Source organism: Hippoglossus stenolepis, chromosome 19 (genome assembly GCF_022539355.2).
Source record: "Hippoglossus stenolepis isolate QCI-W04-F060 chromosome 19, HSTE1.2, whole genome shotgun sequence".
NCBI lineage: Eukaryota > Metazoa > Chordata > Actinopteri > Pleuronectiformes > Pleuronectidae > Hippoglossus > Hippoglossus stenolepis.
In genome coordinates this window covers 12,870,866-12,897,266 of record NC_061501.1, presented here as the reverse complement: position 1 = coordinate 12,897,266, position 26,401 = coordinate 12,870,866, and the positions used below count along the sequence as shown (strand labels likewise).

Sequence of the window (26,401 nt, the reverse complement as noted above, 5' to 3'; positions counted from 1 at the left end):
TTATTTAATGTCGCTGTTCACATTATCTTGTAAAATTTCAAAATGTTTCAGGTAAAACTGATCTTCAAGTCCTGCACGTTCCAAGATGAGGATGGTCAAAAGCTTCAGGACAGCTACTAAATTGACCCCATGAGTCACTGTTTTGTCAATTGCTGTTTCCAAGGTCTGCAAAGAGTCGTAAACTGGCTTACATTGTTTCCTTTCATGCAAACTGAACTGGGAGCTGGGCAGCTGGTGTATTATTAGCTTTTTTTTTGCATAACAGTACCTACATTGGAAATGAAAGCAAACAGACCAGTTAGAACATAAGACCATTATCCTCTTGAATGACCAGCAGAGGGCGACTCCTCTGGGGGCAAAAAGAAGTCAGTTTCTATAGAAGTGTATGAGAAAAGTACTCTAATTCTCACTTGATTTATAAAGTCATAACACGTTTTCCTAAGGAGTTTATGATCTTAATCACGAGTTTAAAGTCTTCTTCAATACAGAATAATGTTAATTTTCTAAATGATGGTCCCATTTAGAGTTAGATAGATAAAGCTTAGTATGCATTGGTGCATGGATACCGTGTGATTGACAGCTCGTAAGGTCCAATGGGTGCCTCCGCGTGCAGTGTCCTTGAGCTCAGCTTCTTGAAATATGGTTCCTCTGGTTTAAATAAAACCAAGATGGCGCCGGTTTCCAACTGGAGGGAACAGAGTTGGACGATATTTGTGTGTGAGCTCATTCACAATCATCGTCTTTCAAATATGCCTCGTCATGAATAAATGTTACTGTGAAATACAGATAAAGGCAGCTTTAAGTTTTTTAAAGTCATTTCATCACAATGCAAACTGACAGTGTGCAAACTTGCAACTTTATTAATGTTGTACAGTACGATTTCAACAGCATTCTTTACAATGCACCCAATCCCCTTTTCCCCAATAAATATAATTCCATATAATCTAAGCTAATCATTATATTTTCCTCAAAACTTCAACATTTATTGGTGGACGGTGATGTTATTAGGATTTTTTATGAAGGTTTTTTTTTCATCATTAATTATAAAGTGGGGGTTTTCAATGTGTTGAAGGATCAATTTACAGTCACTGTCCAAGATTCACAAATCACATTGAATTGTACAAATCTTTGGTAAATTTAACAGTTCAATGTTCTTCAAGGAAATGGCAAAAGAAATCATCCGGGTCTGACAGGTTATTTTATACATTTCTAAGAATCTGTCTTTTCATTTTCTCTCAGATTAAATGACAATTTACCAAAGACTCACTTTCACTTTCAATTTAAAGATTTGCTTCAGACGTTTGTGGAGATTTGAGTAAATATTCAGCATGTAATTGTGCACCCCATAACCAGACACAATAAAATCAGCACAGTAATGAAGGCACTTCATTCTGTAAGAGAAGATAAATCACAGTTGTTTGAAAGAAAAGGTCGGAAAAGAAGAAAAACCAGGCTGCATAACGAAGCTCGACGTAAAAACCAAAAGGTCACTCGTTCTCAGAAAGAAACAAAAACACTCCTCATCCTGCTTATTTCATTATTTTTGGTAACTAAAATATTACTTGATAGAATAGTAAAACCTAATCTCTCTGATAGAAAAATTACTTTGTGTATGTCTTGCTTTTAGAAACATAGAGTATGTACATACAGTAATATAATATTTTGTCAGTAAGAGTCCTGTACAAAGAGTCCAAAAATCCAGAGAATCTGTATAGATGTTCTCTCTAGATTTGATTAGAACCAGATCGTTTGCCTGAAGTCCTCAGTTTAGGAGGTGACCAGGCTGCAGGGCCGTGGCAGCGAGGTGGGAGGGCCTAGGTGCAGCAGGGGGCCGAGGCAGGAGGGGCCAGCCGGGGGGGCGTCGTCTGCTACCTGTTCCTCAGGCTCTGTAACAGACTGTAAATGTCCTCCTCGTTACTGAGGCCCTCAAACATAGGGATCAGGTCCAGCAGCTCTGTGTCCGTCATGTCGTCAAACCAGGACTGCACCGGGACCTGTGGGGTAAACAGCGACAGAGAGACAGGCAGAGAGAGAGAGAGAGAGACGGAATTAATTTATATGATCAAGGCAAAAAAACTCGGCTGACAGTCGATGTAAAAGTGTTGCATTATAGGTGAGGAGCTGGTGCAAGTTTTGTGTAAATAATTAATGGGGGAAATGCATCAAAGACTCGAGGACTGGCAGCAGCTCCACTGAGGAGAGGAATATTTTAGAGCTGGGAACACTGCCGCTGGCTCAAACACAACACTGCAGATCAAAAGTACGACAACGTCTCACAGATATAATCAGTCACGCCGTTGTTAATTAAGCACATATTTCTGCTCCACACATGTATGTAGTCAGGAGCTCAGGCTCTAAAACCACAACATTGTGCATCAGTTTCCTTGTTGCCCTCATTTACGAAGCAGCTTCATCTTTTTCTATATTAAAGCATCATTTGAACAATTTCCTGGTTCAAACACAGACGAAAAAGACACATATAACGTATCCTAAACCATGTGCCTTGTTCCCTCACCTACTGTGTCTGGTACTATTGGAACAAAAATAAAACAGCAACTGCAGCATGAACAGAAACAATCACTAGTCGTCTGATATGGATTTTCTGGGGGCCGATGCCGATACCGAAATTAAGGAGGAAAACACTTCTGATGCTGATGAATCAGCCGATTTCTAAGATGTGTTTTAACATTGTTTAAACCTACAATTTAACCATAAACTTTATAACAAATAACCATATATACAAAGAAAACTAAAATACAACCAAATTGTATAGCATAGAAAACATAAAGATAAATGCAGATCTTTTCTCTTTATTGTTACCTCTACCAAGGAGGTTATGTTTTCGACTGAAGTTGTTTGTTAGTTTGTTTGCACGATTACGCAAAAACCTACTGAATAGATTTCCATAAACTTCTGTAGAGGGGTGGGGCATAACCCAAGAAAGAACTCATTACATTTTGGTGGAGATCTGGATCAGCAGGTGGATCTAGTGATTTGTTTTTCTTTCTTTAACATTGCAAAATAGGGTGGTTTTCAACATTTTCACAGTTTTCCCAGGGAATAATGCCTGGATCTCAATGAAAAATCCCAAATAAAAATCTAGATCTAGTGAATTTAATTGGGGTTTAATAAGGGCACTGTTGGGTCATGGCAGAGGTATGCACTGTCGTTTATTCTAATAAAATAAAAGTTTTCACATCATATAAGCAAACATGTGAAAGGCTCATATAAGTTATAAATTTGTTGACCTACCGACAAACTGACAGATTGTAAGTTTTAGGTCAAAACCCTTGAGATGAGAAAGGACTTACAGCATTCTCAGGGTGGAAGATGTAGGAGGCAGGCGAGTTGTCTATGATGATGACTTTACCGAGCTCTCGGCCCAGCCGGCTGAGGTCTTTGACGTAGTTTCCTCTGTGGAAAACACAGGATTCCCTGAAGAGCCGGGCGCGGAACACCCCCCACTGGTCCAGCAGGTCCGCCACAGGGTCAGCGTACTGAAGAACCAGAGAAACATCCGGTCGGTACAGCGAAGGAATCGAAGCATTACTGCGACGGTTGAAACAGTGTGAGAACCAACCTTGGCTAAGCTCGCTGTGAAGAGGACACATTCAAAGAGCTCCCCCATCTTCTGGAGGAACTCGTCCACGTGGGGCCTCTTCAGCACGTACACCTGGAACAAAGAAAGAATAAAAACACACAAGGAAAGTTTTGATGCTTTCCAAAACCCAATCATTCACACAATTCTTATATTACCAAATCGCCATAGTCATCCCAAAGAAAAGAAATAAACAATCCATCTATTTGAATGCTTTCACAAAATACACAATTCCAGACTTAAATAAATACATTTAAATAAATACTTAAATATACAGACATTATATGTGCTTGTATTTGGAATTTCCTCTCATCTTCGTCCTCTTCAGTCTGCGTTTGTTGCTGCCTCCGAGTGCAAGTAATCAAGCATAGGCCGAAGCAGATACAGAAAGCCTATCCTGGATTACTTGAACCAGGTTACAGCGAAGGTACGACTTCTTCCGCTTCGCATAGGAAACAAACCTTTAACATCACTACACAAACACTTTGTTGTCACAGAGCAGGCGTAAAGTGTTTCTCTGTTTCTTACTTTCTCCCACACACATTTCTATGCAGCGAAGCATCTCTGCTGCTGCTGCACATCTTCCAGACAAACTTGTGACGTTTGTTTAGCCGGTGACACAGTCACGTTGCAGCTCGTGTGTCTTTACACCGAGCAAGGATGCAGAAGACACAAAGAATAAAACAGAAAGCACTAAATTCCGGGAGGAGTGCGCGCGCTGTCCCAGTTTGATGCGGCTGCGGGATAATAGAGAATAATAAATACGAAGGGGGGGAAAAAATGGAGCCAAGGCTACTTCATGGGAGCTCTTATAAATTAATTTAATAATGTTATTAAACATGTTATTTTATACAAGGCCACTTCTGGAGGAGCTCCCCGTCAGTGCAGTCTTACCTGATGAACAGTCCCATCAATCTCCACTGGAACGATGAAGTCTGCATTGCTGATGGGCTGCAGGACGAAGGGGAAACAGAATCTGTGTTACTCCCTCAAAACAACACGACCTGACAAGGCCACGGCTGAACCACACGCCCACATTTTATAGTGGAAAAAGTAAAATACTCCTCTCAGGTGCCCCAGGCAAACTCGTGAGGCTTTAAGCATAATGTGTCTCCCTCTGCTCCAGCCGTCTATGTCTCAGTGTTAGATGAAAAAACAGAAGTGTTATGACTCTGGGGACAAACACAGGAGCTGGAAAAGATGACGGACGTGAACACGGACAGGGGAGAGCGCCGCTGCTTTTCTCAGTGTGACTTGTGTCATCTTTAAAAAGCGGGAGAGGGGAGACGAGAGGTGCGAGAGGCAGAGGAAGACAGATGCCGGAGGGTCGTGGGTGGAAGAGAAGTGGAGGGCGTGAAGACGAGGATGAAAGGTTTAGGTAGGAGGCATGGCGGTGTCGTCTCGGGGAGAGGGAGTGATGGAGAAAATAGAGATAAAGAAGGTTTCTCTGCGCTTTCTGACACACACACAGGAACTTAAACCTGTTTGCATTGTAGAGACAGAAAAGAACAGAGGATCTTTTTAAAGTATTATTTCAAAAGTGAAATTAATGAATCTGTCCACTTATATTCGGTAAATCAGCTAAAACATTACTATATGGTGAAAAAAGGTTAGTACCAAATATAGTTTTGTATTATAGAATCTTTTTTTGTGAGGACTTCAGTGTCTGACAACAGCTTTAATGTTTTTGGCAGCAACTCCTGTGGGCCCCCTGCTGCTGCATGAACAGCTCTAATAATTTAAATATGTCTTCAAGGGGAAAAGTTAGAATTGTTGACAATTACTGTGCATTAAGAAACTCTTTACTAACTGAGAAACAGCATTATAATGTGTTATAAATAATTTATTAAACAAATGTAATGAATATAAATGCTAATTACCGTAGAGAGACAAAGAATAAAGTTTCTTTCAGAGCAGGTTTGTCCTCAGGTCTGATGGATGCACTTTCTCTTTTTTCTTTCTAAATAAACAATACACCAGCTTCCTTTGAATATAAACCTGCCCTCATGCCCACAGTGATTGTTCTGTACGTGCACTTTCAGTGAGACTCGCCTTCAGGCAACTGCAATATTCAGCACTGGTTCGTGTTTACACCAGCAAACGTATTGACTGTAGCTCCAGTTGTTTATAAAAAAACAGGCCCAATAATGAGCCGAACCAGAGACAAGCAGAGGAAAAGAGAACAGGCAGCATTAACTTTCTCAGAGAAAAGAGAGAGAGCCACAGATGGAGGAAGAGATACAGAAACAGACTTGGCCTCTGCCTACTGCTCTTCCGCTGAATCACTCCATCATCTGAAGACTGAGCACTCAACAGCTGCTCTGTAATGGACCCGGATGCGAGACAGTGAGTGATGCGGCCGTAGGGGAGGTGGGCAAAAAAAAAAAGAGAGATGGAGGGAGAGGGATGAAGTAAATGATTGGAACGAAGAGGGTCTGTTTCATGAATCTCTGCTGAACCTCAGTCGACTTCGACACAGTTGATGGCAGAATTGTTTTCTGGGTCTTTTCACCTGATGATGACAGTGGGACTGTGGTCCAGTGTTTTCTTCATATACAAACATAAAGGTACATTTCATCATTTGGTGTTGTTGTCTGAGCTGGTCTCCTGAAAATGACGTCTTTGCTGCAACTCAAATAAACTTGTATAATGTTCATCTGCAGATTATTTCCTCAATTGATTTTAGCCAATAACATGTAACAACATGGTAAACTAGAATAAATGCCCTGCAGTTGTATGCCTCCATCAACAAGTGCGGTTTCAGTCCACATGTATTTATTTTCCAGACTCATATGAGGTCACAATGACCTTTGACCCCTGACAACTGAAATTTAGTCACTTAGTCTTTGAGTTCCAGTAACATCTGGTCAGAATTTGAAGAAATTCCCTAGAGACAGACTTGAGATATCAAGTTCAAGAGGCCAACTACGTGTTTCGTGGCACCACTGTGACCTTGACCTTTGACCACCCAAATCTAATCAATTATTCCAAGACAATAAGTTATTATCTGAGCCAAATAGGAAAGGATTCTCTTGAGCCGTTCTTGAGATATTGTGTTCACAAGGCAAACAATTTGCTTGGTGAGGTCAAAGCAACTTTGAACTTTGACCAGCAAATTCTAATCAGTTCACCCTTGAGTTCAAGTGAAAGTTTGTACGAAATTTTTAGAGAAAACCCCTCAAGGTGCTCTTGAGATATCATATTAACAATAATATGATCGACGGAGGGATGGACTGACAACCTGAAAACTTAATGACTGTGAGCTGAACCCTCATTAACGCTCTTGAGACTGAAAGGGATCAAATCAAGTCCCCAAAACCTGGAGGAAATCTTCCTCAGAGGAGCGGAGGCTGTCACAACAGCAGATTAATGCTCATGGTTTTAAATTTTTAGATGTTCAACAATCCCATGTGGGTGTCAAATCTGGGTGTGTGGCCATAAAATGTGTTTTCATTCCTGCAATGTTAGATCATTATATGTAGCTGCTTGTATTCTTTCAGCTTCTTCTACACATTGTGAATCTAATCCTGGAGCAAGGCCTGGAATTATCTTCTCATCCATAACATGCAGGATAAAGCATACAGTATGTGACATGTTATGTAACGGTTCTATTTTAGTCCACGTCCATCTGTGAATCATCTCTGTGAAAATGTCCCTTGTTGGTTGTGCTTGTTTTTTTTCCTCACTAATTGTCCAATTCCAGCATTAGCTTGTCTGTTGAAGTGCTTCGTGTTTTGACCCAAAATTACCCCCCCAACATCAAAGACAAATCTACAGGAAATCCTGCAGGATTCTGAATGGAAGTGAAAACGCTTGCGTGCCTGTCACTTTTTAGTTTATTTCGCACTGATCACTGAACAAAAATCATTTTGATGGACTGAGGATCCGCTGTGCAGCTGACTTTCATCCAAAGCGGGAAAAGGAACTCCTGTGTGAGTTGTTGTCAGGAGAGAAAATAAAACCGTCAAGATCCTGAGAACAGATCCAGGATTTCTACGAAATTCTTCCCGTGGTCATTCCAGGCAACAGCACACTGTGCCGGACACACCCTGGCGTGCACAGTGCATGTGTGTGGCCCCGCGCTCCCAACACGTGACTGTGATGGGTGGGTCCAGAACAGTGTACATTTCTTGCCTCGCCACAGAAAACAAGGAATTAAGTCCAAGTCATATGAAAAGTGTTTTCTCAGACGTTTCCTCAGTTTCCCTTCACTCCCTGAGTAAAACCAGAGCAAACACAAAACACTCCTCAGTTTCACCTTGAGCTATTTTGTTGCACGGCTCTCTGTCTTCGAGTTGCACGCACACTGAGGACAACAGCCGCAGATACAGTACACACCCGTGTCCTGAGATCAGCTGGGGCCGAGCTGTGCTGAAGTGGGTCACTAGGTGTGCCAGGTGTGTCAGTGGAGGGAACTTTTGATGTAGTGACAGAGGATCAGGTCAACACATGCAAAGATGAAGCATAGATTGTACAAGTCTCCACCTCCTCCCATTCAAAATGAGGCTGAAATATCCTGGATCAGGGAGCCACCATCTTGCGCTTTTGATGTTGATATAATTACTACTTCTTCACGAAAGGGTTTAACCTGAGCCAGGCCATACAACAGTTATCACTTCGATATAGGGTTAGTAGCATAAAGCTGTTAAAATACATATAAGTTGTTAATATTTCAAATGTACTGGTATGGGATCAGAACTCAGAAAGGTCTTGTTATCAAAATAGGTTATATAAAGGGAAAAATGGAATTGGAACATCTCTATCGCCTGATGTATATATATTTTTTTAAAAAAGGAATTTGGTAACGATTCCGAAGATATTCTAAAACACTGATGACAAAGAAATGCAATTAAGGCTGAAAATATTACAGTTTATATAAACTATTTAATACAAATCTATAAATAAAAAGATGTACAGGACATAGACGGGATTGAAATGCAGTTATAAGCAGACAGAACATATAAGTACACAACATAATTAATACTCAAAACATGGAGGCACATGGATGAGAGTAGTGCGAACCGGAATTTTCCATTTCACTGTGAATGGTTTTCACAGGGCAGAGATGCTACTGTAGTTACCTGCTGCCAAACGACTGGACTGGACAAAGACAAATCCCACTGCTGCTGATCACTTACAAGCTGCACAGCCACTGAGGATGTATCGGTTGCTATGCCAACACCTTATCATAGTAACAGTTAGTTCTCCCTGTTGCCTTCTCCTGTGTTAATTGGTGTATAAAAGCCATAATACCCTCACAGACAGGCTTTCTTGTGATTATGTATACGTCAGTGATGCTGCCATGAGCTCAGCGGCACCTCATCTTAATTGTCATTACACCCTTGTATCCATATTTAGAGCAAAGACTGACATCTTCAGGATTTATTTCTGTATAATCCCATTATCCCTCTGAGGCTATGGAGTAACAGGATGACACGACTGAAACCATGAAAAAAGTATGTGTGTGTGTGTGTGTGTGTGTGTGTGTGTGTGTGTGTGTGTGTGTGTGGTAGTGAGAGGTGGAGTGTGGTGAAATACCTTGAAGGAGCTGTGCACAAGGGTTTCATCCAGGTCGATCACCACACAGTTCTTGCCGTAGTCTGCTATACTGACCTCAGGCAGGAGGAACTTGGCTGGAGGCTGCAGAGACAACAAACAGCCTTCACAATACTATCTGCACACACAGGTGCATTAGAGGGAATAGGGAACACACACACACACACACAGAATCAAATATTACTGGGGGTGCGATGGCAGCTCAGTCACAGTGTTGGACATGATCACTTTCCTGCTCTGTGTGAACCTATAAAGACACAGCTGTGAGTATGTTGGTTTCTGCTTTTGGTTGAACATAAAGTAGCTTAAATGTATTATTGAGGCTGAGCAATATGGTTGAAGTCGTTACTGGCAAACTGATGAGAACATTCTTCCAACAATATATTCAACAATTAACTCTGAAGCTCAATTAGACAAGAAGTCGTGATGCACCTCAGGAAAACAGATGAAGAAAAAAAAACAGAGATGACTGTGACAACTGAGCTATTGCCATGACAACTGAGAAAATGTCCATTGAGGAAGAGAGATTCAGTATGTTTTAGAGAACTAAAACCTGTTATTCTAGAGACCAGAGACAAATGTAAATTTCCAAAGTCAAATCATAAAAGAAATGAAGTAAAAAGTATTCCACCTTTATACATTTTATCAAACTAAACATGTAGCAGGGGGGTTGGATCAAGATTTGCTTGAAATATTTAATTTGGACAAAAGGATTTTGTATATGAGAAATAAGGGTATATTGAATTATTACCAAGCTATAAACTGAATTTAGTATTTAGTAACATATCATCCACACCACTATATTGTGCTGATGGCGTATAGTAGTTATTAGGGTATTATTATCATGAGGTAATGTTAAAAATATGTATAATAGTTACTGTTAAGTCATCACATGTCAAGGACTTCTGCTCTTGTTTGACTGATCACTATTTTCTCTGCATGACCTCATGTTGACTGAGATGCCATCGGGGTCCGAGGGGGGGCGGGGGCAAACCCTTGTGTCCTTTGCCATGCGGGCCTGGGGTTACAGACTGGCAGGGGGCAGATGGTTCAGCCGTAAGGGGGGCACACACACACACACACACATCCATGTACACACACTGCACATTCATACACATACCCGCACAATCCAAGATCTATAGAGAGGTGAGGAGCAAGGACTCTGTCAATCAAACTCTCTCTCACACACACACACACACACACACACACACACACACACACACACACACACACACACACACACACACACACACACACACACACACACACACACACACACACACACACACACACACACACACACACACACTGTAGAGTCCTGCTCGACATGCCAGCCGTTTTCTGCATGTGTGTGTGTTTCGCAGTGCGTTCGACCGGGCGGACTGTAACCATCATGTGTTATCTTGGGGCCGCACGCTGATGATGCATCACAGGAAGAATTCCCTGTGAGCAAGGACACAGAGCGACGTCCTGGCAGGCCCGAGATGAATGGGATTTTCCCATGCTTGTTGACCAAAGAACGACAAACTGGGAGCGACTGACCGGGACCTTGACCTTTTCACCAGGCAGCTGCACTGTGACAAAAAAGCCCTTCACCAGAAACCAGAGTCGGGGGGGGGGTTCCCAAACAGACTCATTTCAAGCGGACCCTGCTCACTAGTAAAGGCCTTGAGAGGATTTTAAAAGCAATGAGAGTCACCTCATATTGTAAATTGAGGTATTTTTCTTGTTGCAGCAAAGCATGAATTACAGGTGATAATGTCCTTTATCTGTTTACAACTATAGATGTAGTGTGTTATAAAAAACTGTCTAAATTCTCCTTTTAAGCACAAAAGGATTAAAGTAAAGATTGATCATTTACTCGGTGTGTGGCGCTTGTGTGTCTTTATTTATTTGTAATGAGTTTTTGTTGCTTGTTGACAGATAGATAGATAGATAGATAGATAGATAGATAGATAGATAGATAGATAGATAGATAAGTTCTCTCCTCAGTCCTCAACTACGCACGTCATTCAAGACACTTGTGGATGGAGTGAAGACGAGACCAAGTGTCTGCTCTCAATTTGGTGAACTTGGCTATTCACTTGGCAACCGGCTTCTCCCGCTGCTTCTCCCGCTGCTTCGAAAAAGCAATCAAACAGAATAACACAGCATCACAGATCGCTATGGTCATCGTCTGTTCTTCTTCTATCCTTTGTTGTTGTTTGTGTTCTTGGACCTGCAGAAATAAGAGGAGGCTGGGTCCTGAACTGGATCTAACTAAGATCTTTCTGGTGACACGTATAAATACCAGATGTAGATGTTGTTTGTCTGCTGACTTGATTTATCTGATGTTACAGTAAACAGTTATACAGAGACGTGACCTCTGTAGGTCGTTTTGAGTTATTTAAGTCGCCTCTCAGAGACCTCGTCTGGACCGAGCCGGGGATACAAAGAGCAGGCCTCGTCGCCACATGCGCTTCCTGCCGTCGGAGGGAGGCGTCTGCTGCGTGGTGTAGGTTAAAGCTTGGCTGCCATGTGGGATGCTGTGAGTGTGAAATCCTAAATTACAGTAAACCACAGGCATTGCGCACATTCCAAAATAACTAAATGAATTGTCGTTTCAGCACAAACAAAGCAGGGATCAGATGAACTCCCCCTTTCTGATGAATGTCGTACAAATCACTGAAACTGAGCCCTGGTGTAATGGACCAACAGTATGTAATTGACCACTAAGTGAATACTCACAATGTGTAATCTTTCTCTATGAAGACGATACCTAATCAATATATATTTTGACCCAAACTGCAGCTGTAAAGTTCTTGTGCAAGATTGAATAAATTTGATCTTTCAAGAAAATCCTTCTCATGTTCTCTTCCAGTGATCGAAGAAAAGGAAACAGCAACAAACACGTCATATGAGGACTGAAATTACTTTTTTTTTTGACTGAATGTGTGAGTGGAGGGTAAACAGCAGAAAGCAGCGCCTTGTTCCCCTTTAGAGGAGGGACAGAGCGGGGATTCGCCTGAGCGCAAAGAAAAATCACCTCTGTGTCAACATCCACATGCAGCGAGAATGATGAAGCACAGCAAGCGGAGGTGGTGGTGGTGGGGGTTACTGTGATGGAGCGAGAGGAAGAAAAATGAAAGATAATAATACATACACTGGGGATGGGGATGACCTGGACCTGGTCACACTGGAGAAAATGAACAGGGAGAGGAAAAAGAGAAGAAAGATTGAAACAGGCTGGGTGGAAAATAGACAGGGGGGTTGCAAAAAGAAAAACTGAGAAATTGTTGCAGGGGAAGAAATCGACAACATCAATATTCTAATCAACAAATGCGCGGGGAGAGAGGGAGGGAGAGAAAAGGAAAGGGGGGGACATACAGTGATAGAAAGTCAGAGCAACTTGCTCAAAAACAAACAGCTGCCATAGTAACAAACACGGCTGGCCAGAAATCCAGCAAAGAGCAAACTGCTGGGAGGGACCGCGGGCAAGGACCCAGCTCGAAAAAAACCAGCCCCTCTCTATAACGAGGCTTTTTATGGCAAGGTTCGCCAGGTTCACCCGAAATTAACGGGAGCTCATTTGCTCAGGAGGGGTTCGACGCAGGTCAGCCCTGACCACATGCATAGCGTCTGCGCAGGGCCGTGCACCCCCCCCCTAAATGAGAGACATTTACAGGGAAACAGGAGTGGATATGATACTGCTCCATTTTTAGCCCCGTGTACCTGCCTTGGCAGCCGAACACCGTGTTTGCGGAGGAGCTCTGTGGTTTTGGCGCCTTTTCCAGCGGCCAGAACGTTCGCTTCACACATCCTCACTACACTGGTCAGAGTGTGTGTGAGGAGAGGGGGGGGGCGTGGGGGCCAGGCAATCCATCACACTGGACCCACACAAGGCCCCGCTTTATGGGGATTAAAGAAGCGGCAGTATGAGCGCATGTGTGTGTGCGTTCATGTGTTGTCATGGGTATACCGTAAGACTTGTGCAAGCTTGTGCAAGCATGCTCCACAAAGAGTGAGCGCATGTGTGTGTATGTGTGTGTGTGTGTGTGGTTTGAGCTCCTCAGCGTGCTCTGTGTGTTATTCTGTGTGTGCGGTTGTGTGCGTAGGCAGATATCGAAGAATGCAAGATGGGAAGCGAGCCCGTATTTTCAAGCAGCGGATGGTAAACAAGCTCCGGGTTCAGCGGGTTTGAAGCAGCTGGAAAAATTTGCGGAGGGAGCTCGGCGAGGCTGCACGGTGCCTCGGCTCTCTGCAGGAAAGAGCAAACCCTCACAAGCTCGCTGTAACGAAAACCTAACAAATGTCACTCGTTACTGAATCTCTCGGGGTGGATCTCTGCAACAGCTGAAAACTAATTCCCACAGGGGGTTTTCTTTTCGTCACGTGGATGCAAATGGTGTGTTATTTGGACTCGGGGGCAACTATGGTGTTGCAAGAGAAAAATGAGCTTCACCTTGGGAGGACTGCCATTCTCCTCTGGTGGTGGGGGCAGAGAGAGGGTCTTGTTGTTGGAGGGTGGTGGCTCCACGTGGTAATCATTGTAGTTGCGGAAGCAGCAGAAGAAGGGGCTGAAAATGCTGCGGCTCCGGTGCTTCTTTAGGCTGCTGTTGGACTGGGAGACTGGGGAGAGAGAAACAAACAAACAGACAGAAGAAGAAGAAGCGAGGTCAGATTCGGCTGCTTTCCACACATCAGCAGGAAAACACAGAGTAAAATCTAAACCACTAATCACTAATTACCAATCTTGACAAGAAGAGTCCAGAACCCTCCGTACAACATAAACAAAGGATGATCAGTTGGCTTTAGAGGTGCGAGCAGATGGATTTTTTTTATATATGATTAGACCAACCGAGGCTAAAATAAGAAAATCCGGCTGCTGGCGAGCTTTAATAATCTTCAAGAGAATCTTCTCATCTAACTCTCAGAAGTAAAATCACTAAAATAAAAAAGTACTTCAAGTATCCACAACAAAGTTACTCAAACAGGAAACATTTGTGTTATGCTACAGAGCACCCCCTTATGGTTGACTGAGGAAAAACAGTCTAAATCTGGATGCGCAGTTTACAAACCGCACTCTCAATTTCATAATCTGTGCCCAGAGATTCCATGGTTATGAGCATTTCAACATTTAACAAACTTATTTTCATTTGATTTGTACGAGAAATCTTAATTTGTTGAGTAAATGATAGTGGCTGCTGTAATACACAGAATTTAATCAAGTGTCAGCCGTCGAAAGAAGGTGTCATATCTGTTTAAAAACGTTGATGCTAAGCAGAGCTGCCTCTTCTCCAAGTAGAAGACACGCATGAGCTCAGAGTTGCAGACGGGCTGTGCGTCATCACATTATTGTGACAAAAAGAGCTGAGATGGATCTTGTACAACTCAGTGAGACATCAGTTCTTCAAATAGGGAGCACGGGGCCAAAAATAGCCGTCATCAGTGCCCTCAGGGAAGTTAGTCCAGGTAATTAACATCCAGAAAGGAGACGGCACCAGAGTAGACAGAATAATGTAATATATGAGGGAGAGAAAGTAAGAAAATGTGATACTTCTAGTACAAGAGACATCATGAATGTCAAGTTAAGTCTGTCATATGATTATATCTGACAACGATGAAACCTACGTTCACATACATGGGGAGAGGAAGTGATCAGTGCTGCAAAGCTCCAAAGAGGATACAACATACATATAGAGTTCCCAAGTTACATCATCCCTCCTCCCTGTCTCTGAAGTCCATGGCCTACTTTCACATCGAAAGAGGAGAAACAAGAATGGCTCCAAAGGTCTGTGGGCCTCCACGAATGTTCAATCACAGATTATGATTTTCTTTATATTTTCTGTTGGTGAGGATGAGAGGGTCAAATTTAAAAACTTGGGGAGCTTCAACACAAAGCCTTGAAATCTGGCAGTGCAATTATCCTGAGGTGTTCCTGAAGTGGAAACTCTGCCATTTTAATTGCTTCAAAGGTTATTTTTAGGCATGGAAATTCCAAATCAGTTTGTGACTTTGAAGTGTCCACGGGCCGACTTCAGCTGGAATCATCGTTTCCGTGCCTCCGAGCCGCCATCACAGCGTCCCTGTTTGCTGCCGTCTTGTTAACGTGTTCATACAGCCGTGCGATACAGGCAGCACAGTTAGCCGTGCTTGCTGAGGCTGTTTGCAGCCTGCTCCTATTCTGACAGTCTTCAGACTGATGCCTAGAACTATCCTTGGGTTGCCTTGACGGAATCTGACAGGCGGGCAGTTCGACTGACGCCTTTGTTCTCGCCATCTTTGTAGTCCACCAAGGTGATTCCTCTTCCCTGATAGATGTTCCGAAACAAACACTTCGATAACAAACACATCAATATGGACGGATAAGGAAGGAGGCGTAGTGTGTTTCTATAACCTGCGTGGGGATTGAAGGAGAAACTCAATTCTATCGCTGCTGCTAAAACTGACACTGGCTACGAGTGCAGAGTCAATATTTCTCACTGTCTGAGGAAATAAAAGTAAACTTTCAATGTTTGCTGATACATAGACAGTATATAGACAGAACATTAATAGTTTGAGCACAACAGGAACTCATCTCATCAAAGGAAAAACAGCATCAACCCTAAGACCAAGGTCACCATGTGTTAAAAAATCTGATTTGTATTAGTTAGGTAGAATATTGTTAGCCATTTTCAGAACTCGCATTATTGAGAAATATTGAGGATGTGATGATTAGCTGCTTAATTAATTAGGTAATTAGTCTGACGCCCTTATGATAATCAATTAATTGAGATAAATGGACCGATTTCAGCTTCTATAGTGTGATGACTTGCTGCTTTTCTCTTTCTTGTATTGTTGTAAATGTACGATGTTTCGGTTTTTAGACGAAGAAGCCAAGTTAAAGATGTCACCTCGAGCTCCGCGAAATCGTGACATGTATTTTCACTATTTATAGTTATTTTAGACTAAATGATTAAAAAGTCTTTATTAAAACCTTACTTTTTGTGAAATGTGTGGGATAAGTGATTTTCTAAGACAACAATATGCAATTCAAACCAAAAACTATTTGCATGGCTATTATACCACAAGAGGTAAGTTGAGGGAAAAAAATGCAAAAACATTCTTTGAGACCCGGAACGAATGGACCTTCAACAAAACAAGTTTCCAGGCCCAGATTCATCCCTCGCTCTCCCTTAAGTTGGCCTCACTCGCCTTGATGTCATTCCTCACTCCACCATTTTGAGACCATCTGCATTTTCCCACCCTGGTCCGCTGCCTCGATCGACTTCCCCCGAAAATAAAAGGGAGCGGGAGAGGGAGCTCGGAAAGGGGGGGGGGGAGAAGGGTGTAGAATGGGTGGGGAGGGTTACTGTGGCGAGACAGCCTATACTTGGGTCTGGTTCTTACTCCACCCCCTCCTGCACCACCACCCTACACAAACAGAGCTTTCCTTTCTCCCTTTGAGACAAATAACATAGCTGAGAGTTGACTGCTGCCGGAGCCCGAGCAAACACACACACACATGTACCGTACGATCACATGTTTTAGGCAAAGGGCCACGTGTACAGTGATCAGCGTCAAACACGGACACATCTGAAGCACACAGAAACTTTTTTCTTTCGGTGTCCTTGCTCAGGAATGCGACTGAGGTCAACATGCCATAGTAACGCAGCATTCGTCAGCCCTGAGAATAACAGCCAAAGGTTAAATCTATATTTGCCATTAAGAAAACAAGCACCTAAACCTGCACCAACACAGGAACATGGTAAATCTGGGGAATGAGACACTAAAGCTCCCAGATCGAATGGTCCTGTTCATGAGGTATACACCCCTTTAAAGGGTGGTGCATGCAACTGGCTTTATCTGACTAAAGCTCCCTGCAGAGCACGAGATATTATGCTAAATCGGTTGCCTCTTCAGAGCAGGTGCATATTTATTTACCCACTGAATACACTTCATTCGATTCAGCATATTCCCTTGATCTAAAGCTGTAAAAAACGTCCCTTCAAGCATTCGCCTGTGTTAAGGCTCCCGCTGAACGTTAGGTAACAGCGATAGAGAGTCAATGGGAGCCAGCTGGGCCCAGGCTCTCTGTCACACGTTCAACTGCTAACAAGGCCGGAAGAGGGAGAAAACGCAGGAAATTCGCAGCATTCCTGACAGGAAGAGATAATCACCCCGTGACCCACAGCATGGAATAATGCCAGGCTCCGAGAGGGAATATGATCCTCGGCTTAGCTCAAGACCTTTGAGGTGGCCTCCTTTACTGAGTGTATGCAAGCAGTCAAAACACAACATGCCATATTAAGTATTTTTTATGTTAAGCTGCAGTCTCCTCTTTTTTAGTGCATGAGGTCTCACAGGGTTATGTAAGGATTTTGAGCACCCTTAAAACAAACGGTCCTGGGTGAGGCAGCCTCGCTGACCAGAAAAATAAATAATTTACAGCTTGAGTCGTATTTTGGTCGGTGAACGAAAAATAAAAACAAGGTTGTAAACCATCCAGCAGTGGAGCCAGATTATCTAAATCATTTTTTTGGAGGATAAGCCAAATAAGGCCACACATGTAATATCTCTAATAATCCCTCACTGCACCGTGTGTGTGTAAAAATAGAATATAGTGGATTACAACCCACAAGGTAACATTTTTATCAGTCAGGAGTTTGTCTGAAATGTGGCTGATCATCTATGCACCCATGATTCTTTCCCCAACATAAAATAAAATCCCAGATATTAGCAGAGGTGCACAAATGACTAAACTGTATAAAAAGATGGACGATGTGTCTCCACTTACTGCTGTGGTTGAAAATTGATGCTAAAATATCACAGATACGAGTGTCGCCATCTTGGGTTGATGTAATTTGGATTCTGTGCATTGGTGATTTTAGAGCCACGCAATCGATGCTAGCGTCAAATAATTAATTGAAACCAAACTTAACAGAAAAGCAAAGCTACAGGTGAGTTCTTACCCTGAGTACTTGTTGTTAGTAAAAGTAATATAAGTGATCCCATTCTTGTAATGTGATAGCTTCTAAACTACAGTAATATATTAACGTTTGTAAAGCCTGTGTGACAGACGCCGAAGTGCGGTCATGACCAGCCAGGCAGGTAAAGTGTAAAGTACCTGGCGGACATGAGCGTAGACGTGAGAACAGTCCATGTGAAGGTGGCTTGAATAATTCAGGTGGAAAACAGGTCGGTTTTAAATGGCAAAGCCTGGGAACTTAGCCTACACTGAAATAACTCAGCCAGGAGGCAGAGGGAGTTCCAGAACAGCTCTGCTGTGCGAAGCGTTGTTATAATCAGGAGAAAACCCCTTCGTGAGACAGTGACATGGCAACAACAGCTAAAAATGACAGGATGTGGTCTGGATTTTGCACTTTACACCTGTTACTGAGATTTTGTTTTAAAAGTGGGACCACCACAAAATACTTGCTCAGCTGCAGCCAAAATACACAACATAATTCTCCACACACAGACACGTATACACCAACTAGTAATTCACCTGATCATCATTCAAAAGCAAAGTGAGAGCTCCTGAAGTCGTCCCTGTCCTCTGTCCCTGGTTCACACTGACAGCAACAGACAGCAGCAAGAGGGAAGTCCTTGTTGTGCACTGTGTCAGCAAAATAACGCTGGATACTAAGAAAAGGGAAGCTTGAAATACTTTCATCAATCCCTTGACTATTCCAATCATTATCACAGAGGGGGGTGTCATGTTGGGCAGTGGGTAGCACTGTTGCCTCGCAGCCAGAAGGTTCCTGTTTGGCCAGTTCTGTGATGAGTTTGCACTGGTTTATTCTGGGTACCCCAGCTTCCTCCCACAGTCCAAAGACATGCAGATTGGTCAATTGGAGACTCTTAATTGACTCCAGTTAACCCATAGTGACCCCGCGACACGCTGGCGACCTCTCCAGGGTTTCCCCCGCCTCTCTCCCAATGTCAGATGGGATTGGCTCTAGCTCCCCCACAACCCTCAAAAGGATAGGCGGATGGATGGATGGTTGGTTGGATATTGTAAAGTTCCAATGTGCAGGATTTGCTTAAGTTTCACATATGAACAACAAGAGCTGTGAGCTGTTTTGTCCTTTACCTAATTAAGAAATCACAATAGTTGTTTCACTGATCATTTAGATTTTGAAAAAACAGTTTTGTCCCTGTTAATCGGTAAACTTTAATCTTGATTATTGATTGTTTTTACACAAGTCAAAATCCCACCGAGGGAAGAGATGATAATTACAACAGATTGGTTTCCAACACATTTACACTCAAGAGCATCTGTTCCACAATACACTTGAACGTGTGCCCACTCACACACACACACACACCACACCCACACACACACACACACACACACACACACACACACACACACACACACAAACAGTAAATCCAAACAGCTGAGTGGAGTTAGGTAGCATCAGATGAGCTGAGCCGGACAGTTCAGCCTGTGTGTGTTCACTGTGCCGAGGTCCTTGGATGGGTTATGTGTGAGGCCATCAAGGCAATAATAGCACAGTATGATAAAATAAACTCCCACTAAGCCTCCTCACTTCCCCCACACAGACAGCTGAGGCCGGGGTGAAAATTACCGGCTGTGGTGGTACACTCAGTTCCAGCAGATGCTTTTACTCACGCTGACTGACCCTCAGCTGCCCTTCTGGCTTTTACTCCCCCTGCTTCTCCTGGAGGTTTCATGGATATGTTTGCATCCTACGTGAAGTTACGCAACTGACATCCACTCAATAACCCAGTAACATTTGTACAAGTCAGGACAGGGTTTTTGTGAGATTTAACCACATATCTGTTTGGTTGGCACCCATGTCATGCAAGGTACTAATTTGCCCTGGCTGGGTCTGGCCCTGCTTTCCTATAGCGGAGTGGTGGCAGTGCCAGTCTGCGTGCAGCCCCCGGGGGGGATGAGGGCTGCTGCATCTCGAGCGCTCAGTGAAATGAAGGAGATGACAAGCGCAGGGAAATTAACCCACTGAGAGCTCAGGGAGAAATAATGAGGGAGATCTGACTGAGTTACGCAACACAGAAACAACACAGCCCACGTTTGTTTGGAGCTGCGGTGGATCATTATTTATATATCCTTTTATATCCTCATCGACATGCTCTTATTATATTATATACTCCATGCCAGAGGCTCAGTGACTGATGGGAAACCTTTCCTGCTCGTCTGTTGGTTGAAAAAGAAAAAACGATAGAAGAATTAATGTAAAATGAAATTAAAGGCCCGTCTTCAGGCTGCTCTTGACAACCCGAGTGATGCTGCTCCTGCAGCTGCACAATTGGATGCTGGAGGTGAGTCCAGTGAGTGGATGGTCTTAAAATACCAACAATCTGGTTTTGATGTTCCATAAAAAATGTACACCATAAACACAACCTACTAGCCCTAACCCATGATGCTAGATAGATCCTCTTAAATCCTCCCCCTATGGTAAATGAAGGCATCTTTCTAACTAAGGGTGGCTCCATACGAGAGAATAATCCGATCTGATCTGAACTGGTTATCTGGCCGAATGATCCTGCAGTGTGACGGGAGTGAGAGAGTAGAAATCACTCACCCAGTAGCCAATGAGAGCGAGCTGACCAGGAAGCGCCACCAGTACTTGTGTTTCAAACCGGAACTGCCTACAGTGTAAATAAGACAAGTGTGTCCCGTACCAGGAGCACAAACGTGGTCCTTTATTTTCTTTTAATCGTTTGGTGCATACTCTTTGTCCACTGTGTGCGTTCTCACGATTAAAAGATAAATCTTTATGTCTGTGGTCTCCCATGATTTTAAAAGAGTTTGCAGCAGGCATAATGAGCCAGTCTGTGACTTAGGGCTTTCTGTTTAGAAAGCTAAGATGACCCTGATGGTATCAGCTGTACTGACTGAGCAGTACTCTATATAATGAGAAGAGCACAGAGCGTGAAACTCTCAAAGTCACTTCAAGTTTTCTTGTCACACAGCACTCATGAAAATAGCAGTAAATCAGATTCATGCACATTAAAATGCTGCTCGCTATGAATGGGAACAAACAAGTAGGTCATATTTTTGTCCTGCTTGTGTACCGCTGCATCAGTTTCCCATGCCACTGCTCACTGAGGGGCGTTCATCTCTACATTTCCACACACAGCATGTCCTACTTAGTGCCCCCTGAGGTTCACAGTTAAACAGTGTTCACCTTTACCTCTGGAGAGGCAGAAAAAACACCTCTCGGAGTCCTGCTGCAGCCTCTGTGCTCGTGCATTTGCTTATTCCAGGCTCATCGTTTCAAAAATGTATAAACCTTTTATGCTCCTCTGTGAAATATCTCACAATCTGGCACGCGGCACGATTCAGGACGGGTGACAGAAAAACCATTACGGGCTAAACATGATCTCCCTTTTAGATAGCTAATTACTGGTGATGAATGGCAGCCAGAAGAGGGCAAAATCTGCAGAAAGGCCGTCCCCGTGTCAAAGCCAGGCTTGTACCTGCCTGCAACCCCACAGACACACTCTCTCCTGCTCTCACACACACAAACCTCCACTCTTTCCTCCTCCAGCCCTTCCTTTCTCTGATTCTATTGATCTGTTTTGACAACGTCCGTTAGGCTGAATGGACGCTCACTTAATCAGCAGACCCGTCCTGTTAGAGACAGGCTTTAAAAGGGGCAGCATCCGGTTGTTGTTGCGGCCGTGTGGCGTTGCTTGCTCCAAAGGGACTGTGGCTTTTGGAGCATCAATAATGGTCTTTACTCGTTCACAGCCACTGAACACCGACGTGTAAAGATGCGCAGGGAAAGACTGAGTGATGTCATTCCACAAAAATATTGTGTATTTACAGCTAATCGGGACATTTGCTTGTTTTCAGGAGTCAATCTTGAGAAATTTGACGAGTTGAAAATCACTGATGCTTTGAAATTGGAAACAAGACGAAGCTTCTATCTTCTGTGCTTCATTAAAGTTCATATCAGGAGTGTTTCTCAGTTATCTGGCACTAAAATGAATATTTTTGGATTCAAATCACTATAAAAAACATTATCATGGTGCAAAACATAGCCAGTCCCTGCTCAGGGGGAGGTCGACAAGGCATTACATTGTTTTTTTAAAAGAATTTACTTGAAGTTTTACTGTAACAGTCTCATTTCTTTTCATTTACAAACAGGGTTCAATCCAAAACTAGCAGCCGCAGCACAGTGGGCTACACTTGGGGCCACGTTTGATCATGAAACTTCCCACAATGCTGTCGAACACAAACTCCAAAGCACACAGACATAAAAAGAGGCCCAGAAAACCCCAAACGTTCCAGTGCAGCGGAACCAACTAACAGGGAAAAACAGACTTGGAGAATGCAGAGAAATGTGTGAGTTTTTTTTAATGTGGAGCTTATAATTCTCAAAAACAAGCCAATCACAGGGCAAAATACAAGAAGAGGATTTGAGTATTAACACTGTATATACATTTTAAATACAATAATCTTTATATGTCACATTTGCGACATGAATTGTAACTCAAAAGCAGAGACTAACACATTTGAAATGGTGTCTTCCTGCGCTGTTGCCCAATAAATATTCATCTTGTAACACAGGAATGAAACTATGAACAGGAATAGAAACAGGAACATGTCCTCATGTGACTCTGAGGACCTACAGTACTTTCTCTGACCAAAAGCATGAAGGATTACACAAATAAAATGATAGTTAAATAGAGTGAGATGAACGAGAAGAAACAGTGGTGCTGGGAGAGTACATTTTGAAGTACTAAAAACTACATAAACTACATTGAGGAAGTTTTTCAAATAAAACATCCCCACTTTCACCAGCTATGATAATAAAATTCAGTTTATATTATACAGCTTTAGTGTGAATAAGTTTGTATAATGAGTAATAATAAAAAACTGACAAAAGAATTTGGATGCAGAATTTGTAGTTACAGTTGAAAGTTTTCATTTCTTTCCCTTTTAACTGACCTACAGTCCGTGCCAGAGATGTCATTTGGAGCCAGCGTCTGTGAAGCAGCGGTCAGGGGATGGAGCCAAGTGGTCAATCATGTTTCACCCCAGTTTTATAGCATCAAATTAAAGGAATTAAAATCAAACTTGAATACAAAATGAAAACTAGAGCATACATCAGTGCGATAAGAACTACCCAAAATGACAGAAACCGGCTTTGAGGGCAATGTATCTCAAATGTACTTGGACTTTTTAGTTTGGTCCATGTCCCATTTGCCAACATAGAGGAGGCAGGGTTTTTGACCTATGCTAAAGCCAGCCACTAGGGGGCGATCAAGACACTTTGGTTTCCCTGTGATTGAACAGCGCAGTTTGTGGATCTGAAATCCTGCACCAACAATAGAGTCTGTGACAAGATTCCTTTACAAGTAAAAAGGATGTTAACAGTCTATTTTAAACCAGAAGCCAGAGCCTGGACTTCAGAGCAGCAGTGATGTGAACCCTTCCTCCTTTTTAAAACAGAATTCTGAGTGAAGGCTGGAGCGTTCACAGTCTCAGCCAGTGTGGGAGTGAAGAAAGAGTCAACCCACACGATTTGTTCCCCTGTGGCCTCTCTGTGGAGGGATTGCAGCTCGATTACATCTCCTTCATTGTGTCTCTACAGGCTTCCTCCCAATTTAAGGACACTTTGCAGATTTCTTTTTACTTTGTTCTTCTTTATTGCGAGCGGATGTGAAATTCTGACAGAAATCTTTGTAATGCATTCCGTGTCACAACAGATAACCTTTACTAGGTCTGTAAAAACACTCGAGCCTGGATCCCATTATTACACTGTATTCTTTTTTAAATGAGATTTTAATAACATGTTGCCACCATTAAAGTCCACAAGTGAGGAAAGGCACTGAGGAGAGGGAGAGACACGGGACTGATACTCATCTGGGCTCCAGATATGCTTAATATATTGGTATGTTTCAAAGATAATTTGATTCTTTAAAATAAAAGGTTGACCTTACATTGTGTTACAGAATATAAACACAGAAATATCCCACCTGTATTTACATTCTATACCATTCGGGTCACATTTTCTCCTCAATTTCTCGTTTAATTTTCATTAATTATTTATTTATTTAATTGTATTTTTTGTGCATGTTTTTGTTTGTATTTTTGTGTGTCTTGGAATAGAAGAGAAAAAAGAGAAAAGATAAAGAAATATCGGGATTTGCGTGGTTTGCTAGCTTGTCTTGCCATCTGTTGTTGAAATAATAATTGATATGTTTTTCTAAACATAAAGCAAATTTGATTCAAAGTGTTAAGTTTGCATTCCAGGCATCACTTTCAGTCTTTGAGGTTTTTCTTTTGACAATATTTTGAAATCGCCTAAAATGCAACATCGTCAGGGACATAAAACTGTCATTTTAAGACATCGTTTCCAGTTGAAAACAAGAGATTGAGCCATTTTTGGTGATTGACTGTTTATGAGCTCAGGTATAATTTACTATTCAGTGCTGGCAAATCCACGGTGGTCACTTACAAAGCCAAACAAACTCCTTAAAGAGCAACAACAGCACAAACCAATGCCAACCACGCTGTTATGTTCTACTTGCAGCTGTAAAAACATTACATCGCCTCGTCCTGTGGGCCTGAATCAATGTACAAGACATAAATTAATACAATCCCTCGTGTTCCACTTCAGCCGTGCTGATGCACGCACTGGGGCCGGCGAGCCCGCACATACGCTTAACAAGCTTATCAGTCAAGCAGCTTAAGGAAAAAACATTCAACTCTTCCTAATCAGCTGCCCAGCATGGCACTGGACTGAAGTAATGAAGATGCGCTGGGAAACATCTGACACTTCAACACTTCCCTGGAGGTGCAGATAATCTGCTTTTCTGAGCTGCATTGGCTGAAATAGGCTCATAAATCTGTAATAAGGACGTGCACTTCAGAGCACTGAGTCCAGCTTCTCCCTCCCTCCTTCTCTCAGTCAAAATGGTGCCCTGAATATTGACTTCACTGTATGCACACGGCAAACTAATGCGATTCTCAAGAGAGATGGATGGCTTATACATGTATAAATAAATATATATATAGACCTATTGAGTAGAGGACTGTCGTCCTCCTTTACCCTTTGAGTTCACAGTCAAGTGGTTACTTGTGCCAGAGACACCAGGGCGGCCAAACCTCTGCAGGCTCCCCTCGCTAACTGTGCCGCACACACCCACGCAGGTGTGGTCCACACATCATAAACACTTTATTAACGTACAGGAGCAAGTTCCAGGAATAACCTCAAAAGCAAAGAGCGTATATAATAACAGGCCTTTCTAAGAATTCACATAAAATAAGAGCCTCTGCATTTTATTTCCTTTTCGTTTTCTTTCTGCTGGTGCAAGGATCTTCTCACCGAGAAGCCTTCGAGGAATTCCTACTTGCCGTTCACGTATACTTGTACATAATTCTCAGCCTAAGTAAGAAAAACCAAACATGCATTTAAGAAAACTTAGAATTTGTCCTTCTTGTTCTTCCCCAAAAAGGGGATATTTTTTAAGTAAACATTTATTCCTCTGACTCTATTCAGCCGTGTAGATGAAGCAAAGCTGATAAAAACACAGATTTGTCCCTGTGCAATGCTAAAGCAGAATTATTATGCATATATATTCAATATTTTTCTTGCTGTCACGAAATACAAATATCTCGGGATGAAAAGAAAAGCCATACACATAGAATACACTTCCAAACGTGGATGTCGATTTGAAAAGACAATGAGATTCGAGAGCTTTTGGCGATAAGGGCAGATGCCACATTCTCGAAAAATTTATGAAAATTTCCTGAAAATTCCCTTTCTGACCTGGATATTCTCCTGCTACATTCTTCACATGAGAAAGGCAAACTCCGGAAAATGTCCGCGCCCCAATTTTCTGGACGTTTTCCTGATCCTGTCTTTCACGTCTGAAAACTGTCAACACTCAGCCAGCAGGAGTGAAGAGCTAAAGTCAGATTTAAGATAAGCTTATTAAGGTAAACGGCTTGTCCATTGATACTAGTTGGACTGTGAAGTCATCTGAGCAAAGCCGAACTGATCTGTGAAGCGAGATGGAAGATGGCCGGCTCACCAGTCCCTGTGCGTTGTTACGCTCCAGTGGTTACATTTTATTGCATCAGACCTTGAAAAGTATATGGATGCCACATGAAACACCAAGTGGAGGCAAGAAATACTGTTTCCTCAGCCTCCTAATGCAGGTCTCTTTGAAGTAGTTTTAAGCGAATACAATGATACTGCTTTATCTCTTATCTTTATATTTTCTTTAACAGTCTAAATGTGCTCACATTTCTCCGTTATAAGACATTTGTTCAAACCTGAG

The 26,401-nt window shown here is 42.6% G+C and overlaps 1 protein-coding gene across 2 annotated transcripts in view; it reads right to left on the bottom strand.

Annotated features, from left to right (window-relative positions):
• Positions 1–834: 834 nt before the first annotated feature.
• The window catches only part of ctdspla (CTD (carboxy-terminal domain, RNA polymerase II, polypeptide A) small phosphatase-like a), a 28,882-nt gene continuing 3,315 nt past the window's right edge, over positions 835–26,401 (bottom strand). Inside the window, exons 2-8 of one of the 2 annotated variants that reach the window (XM_035142543.2) lie at positions 13,596–13,762; positions 12,297–12,329; positions 9,137–9,238; positions 4,493–4,549; positions 3,581–3,673; positions 3,312–3,497; positions 835–1,994 (exon numbers count right to left, since the gene is read on the bottom strand). In XM_035142543.2, coding sequence (XP_034998434.1) covers positions 1,869–1,994; positions 3,312–3,497; positions 3,581–3,673; positions 4,493–4,549; positions 9,137–9,238; positions 12,297–12,329; positions 13,596–13,762 — 764 coding nt within the window. In that variant the 3' untranslated portion in view covers positions 835–1,868. The remainder of the gene's footprint in view (positions 1,995–3,311; positions 3,498–3,580; positions 3,674–4,492; positions 4,550–9,136; positions 9,239–12,296; positions 12,330–13,595; positions 13,763–26,401) is intronic. The other variant, XM_035142545.2, reaches the window with a different exon arrangement.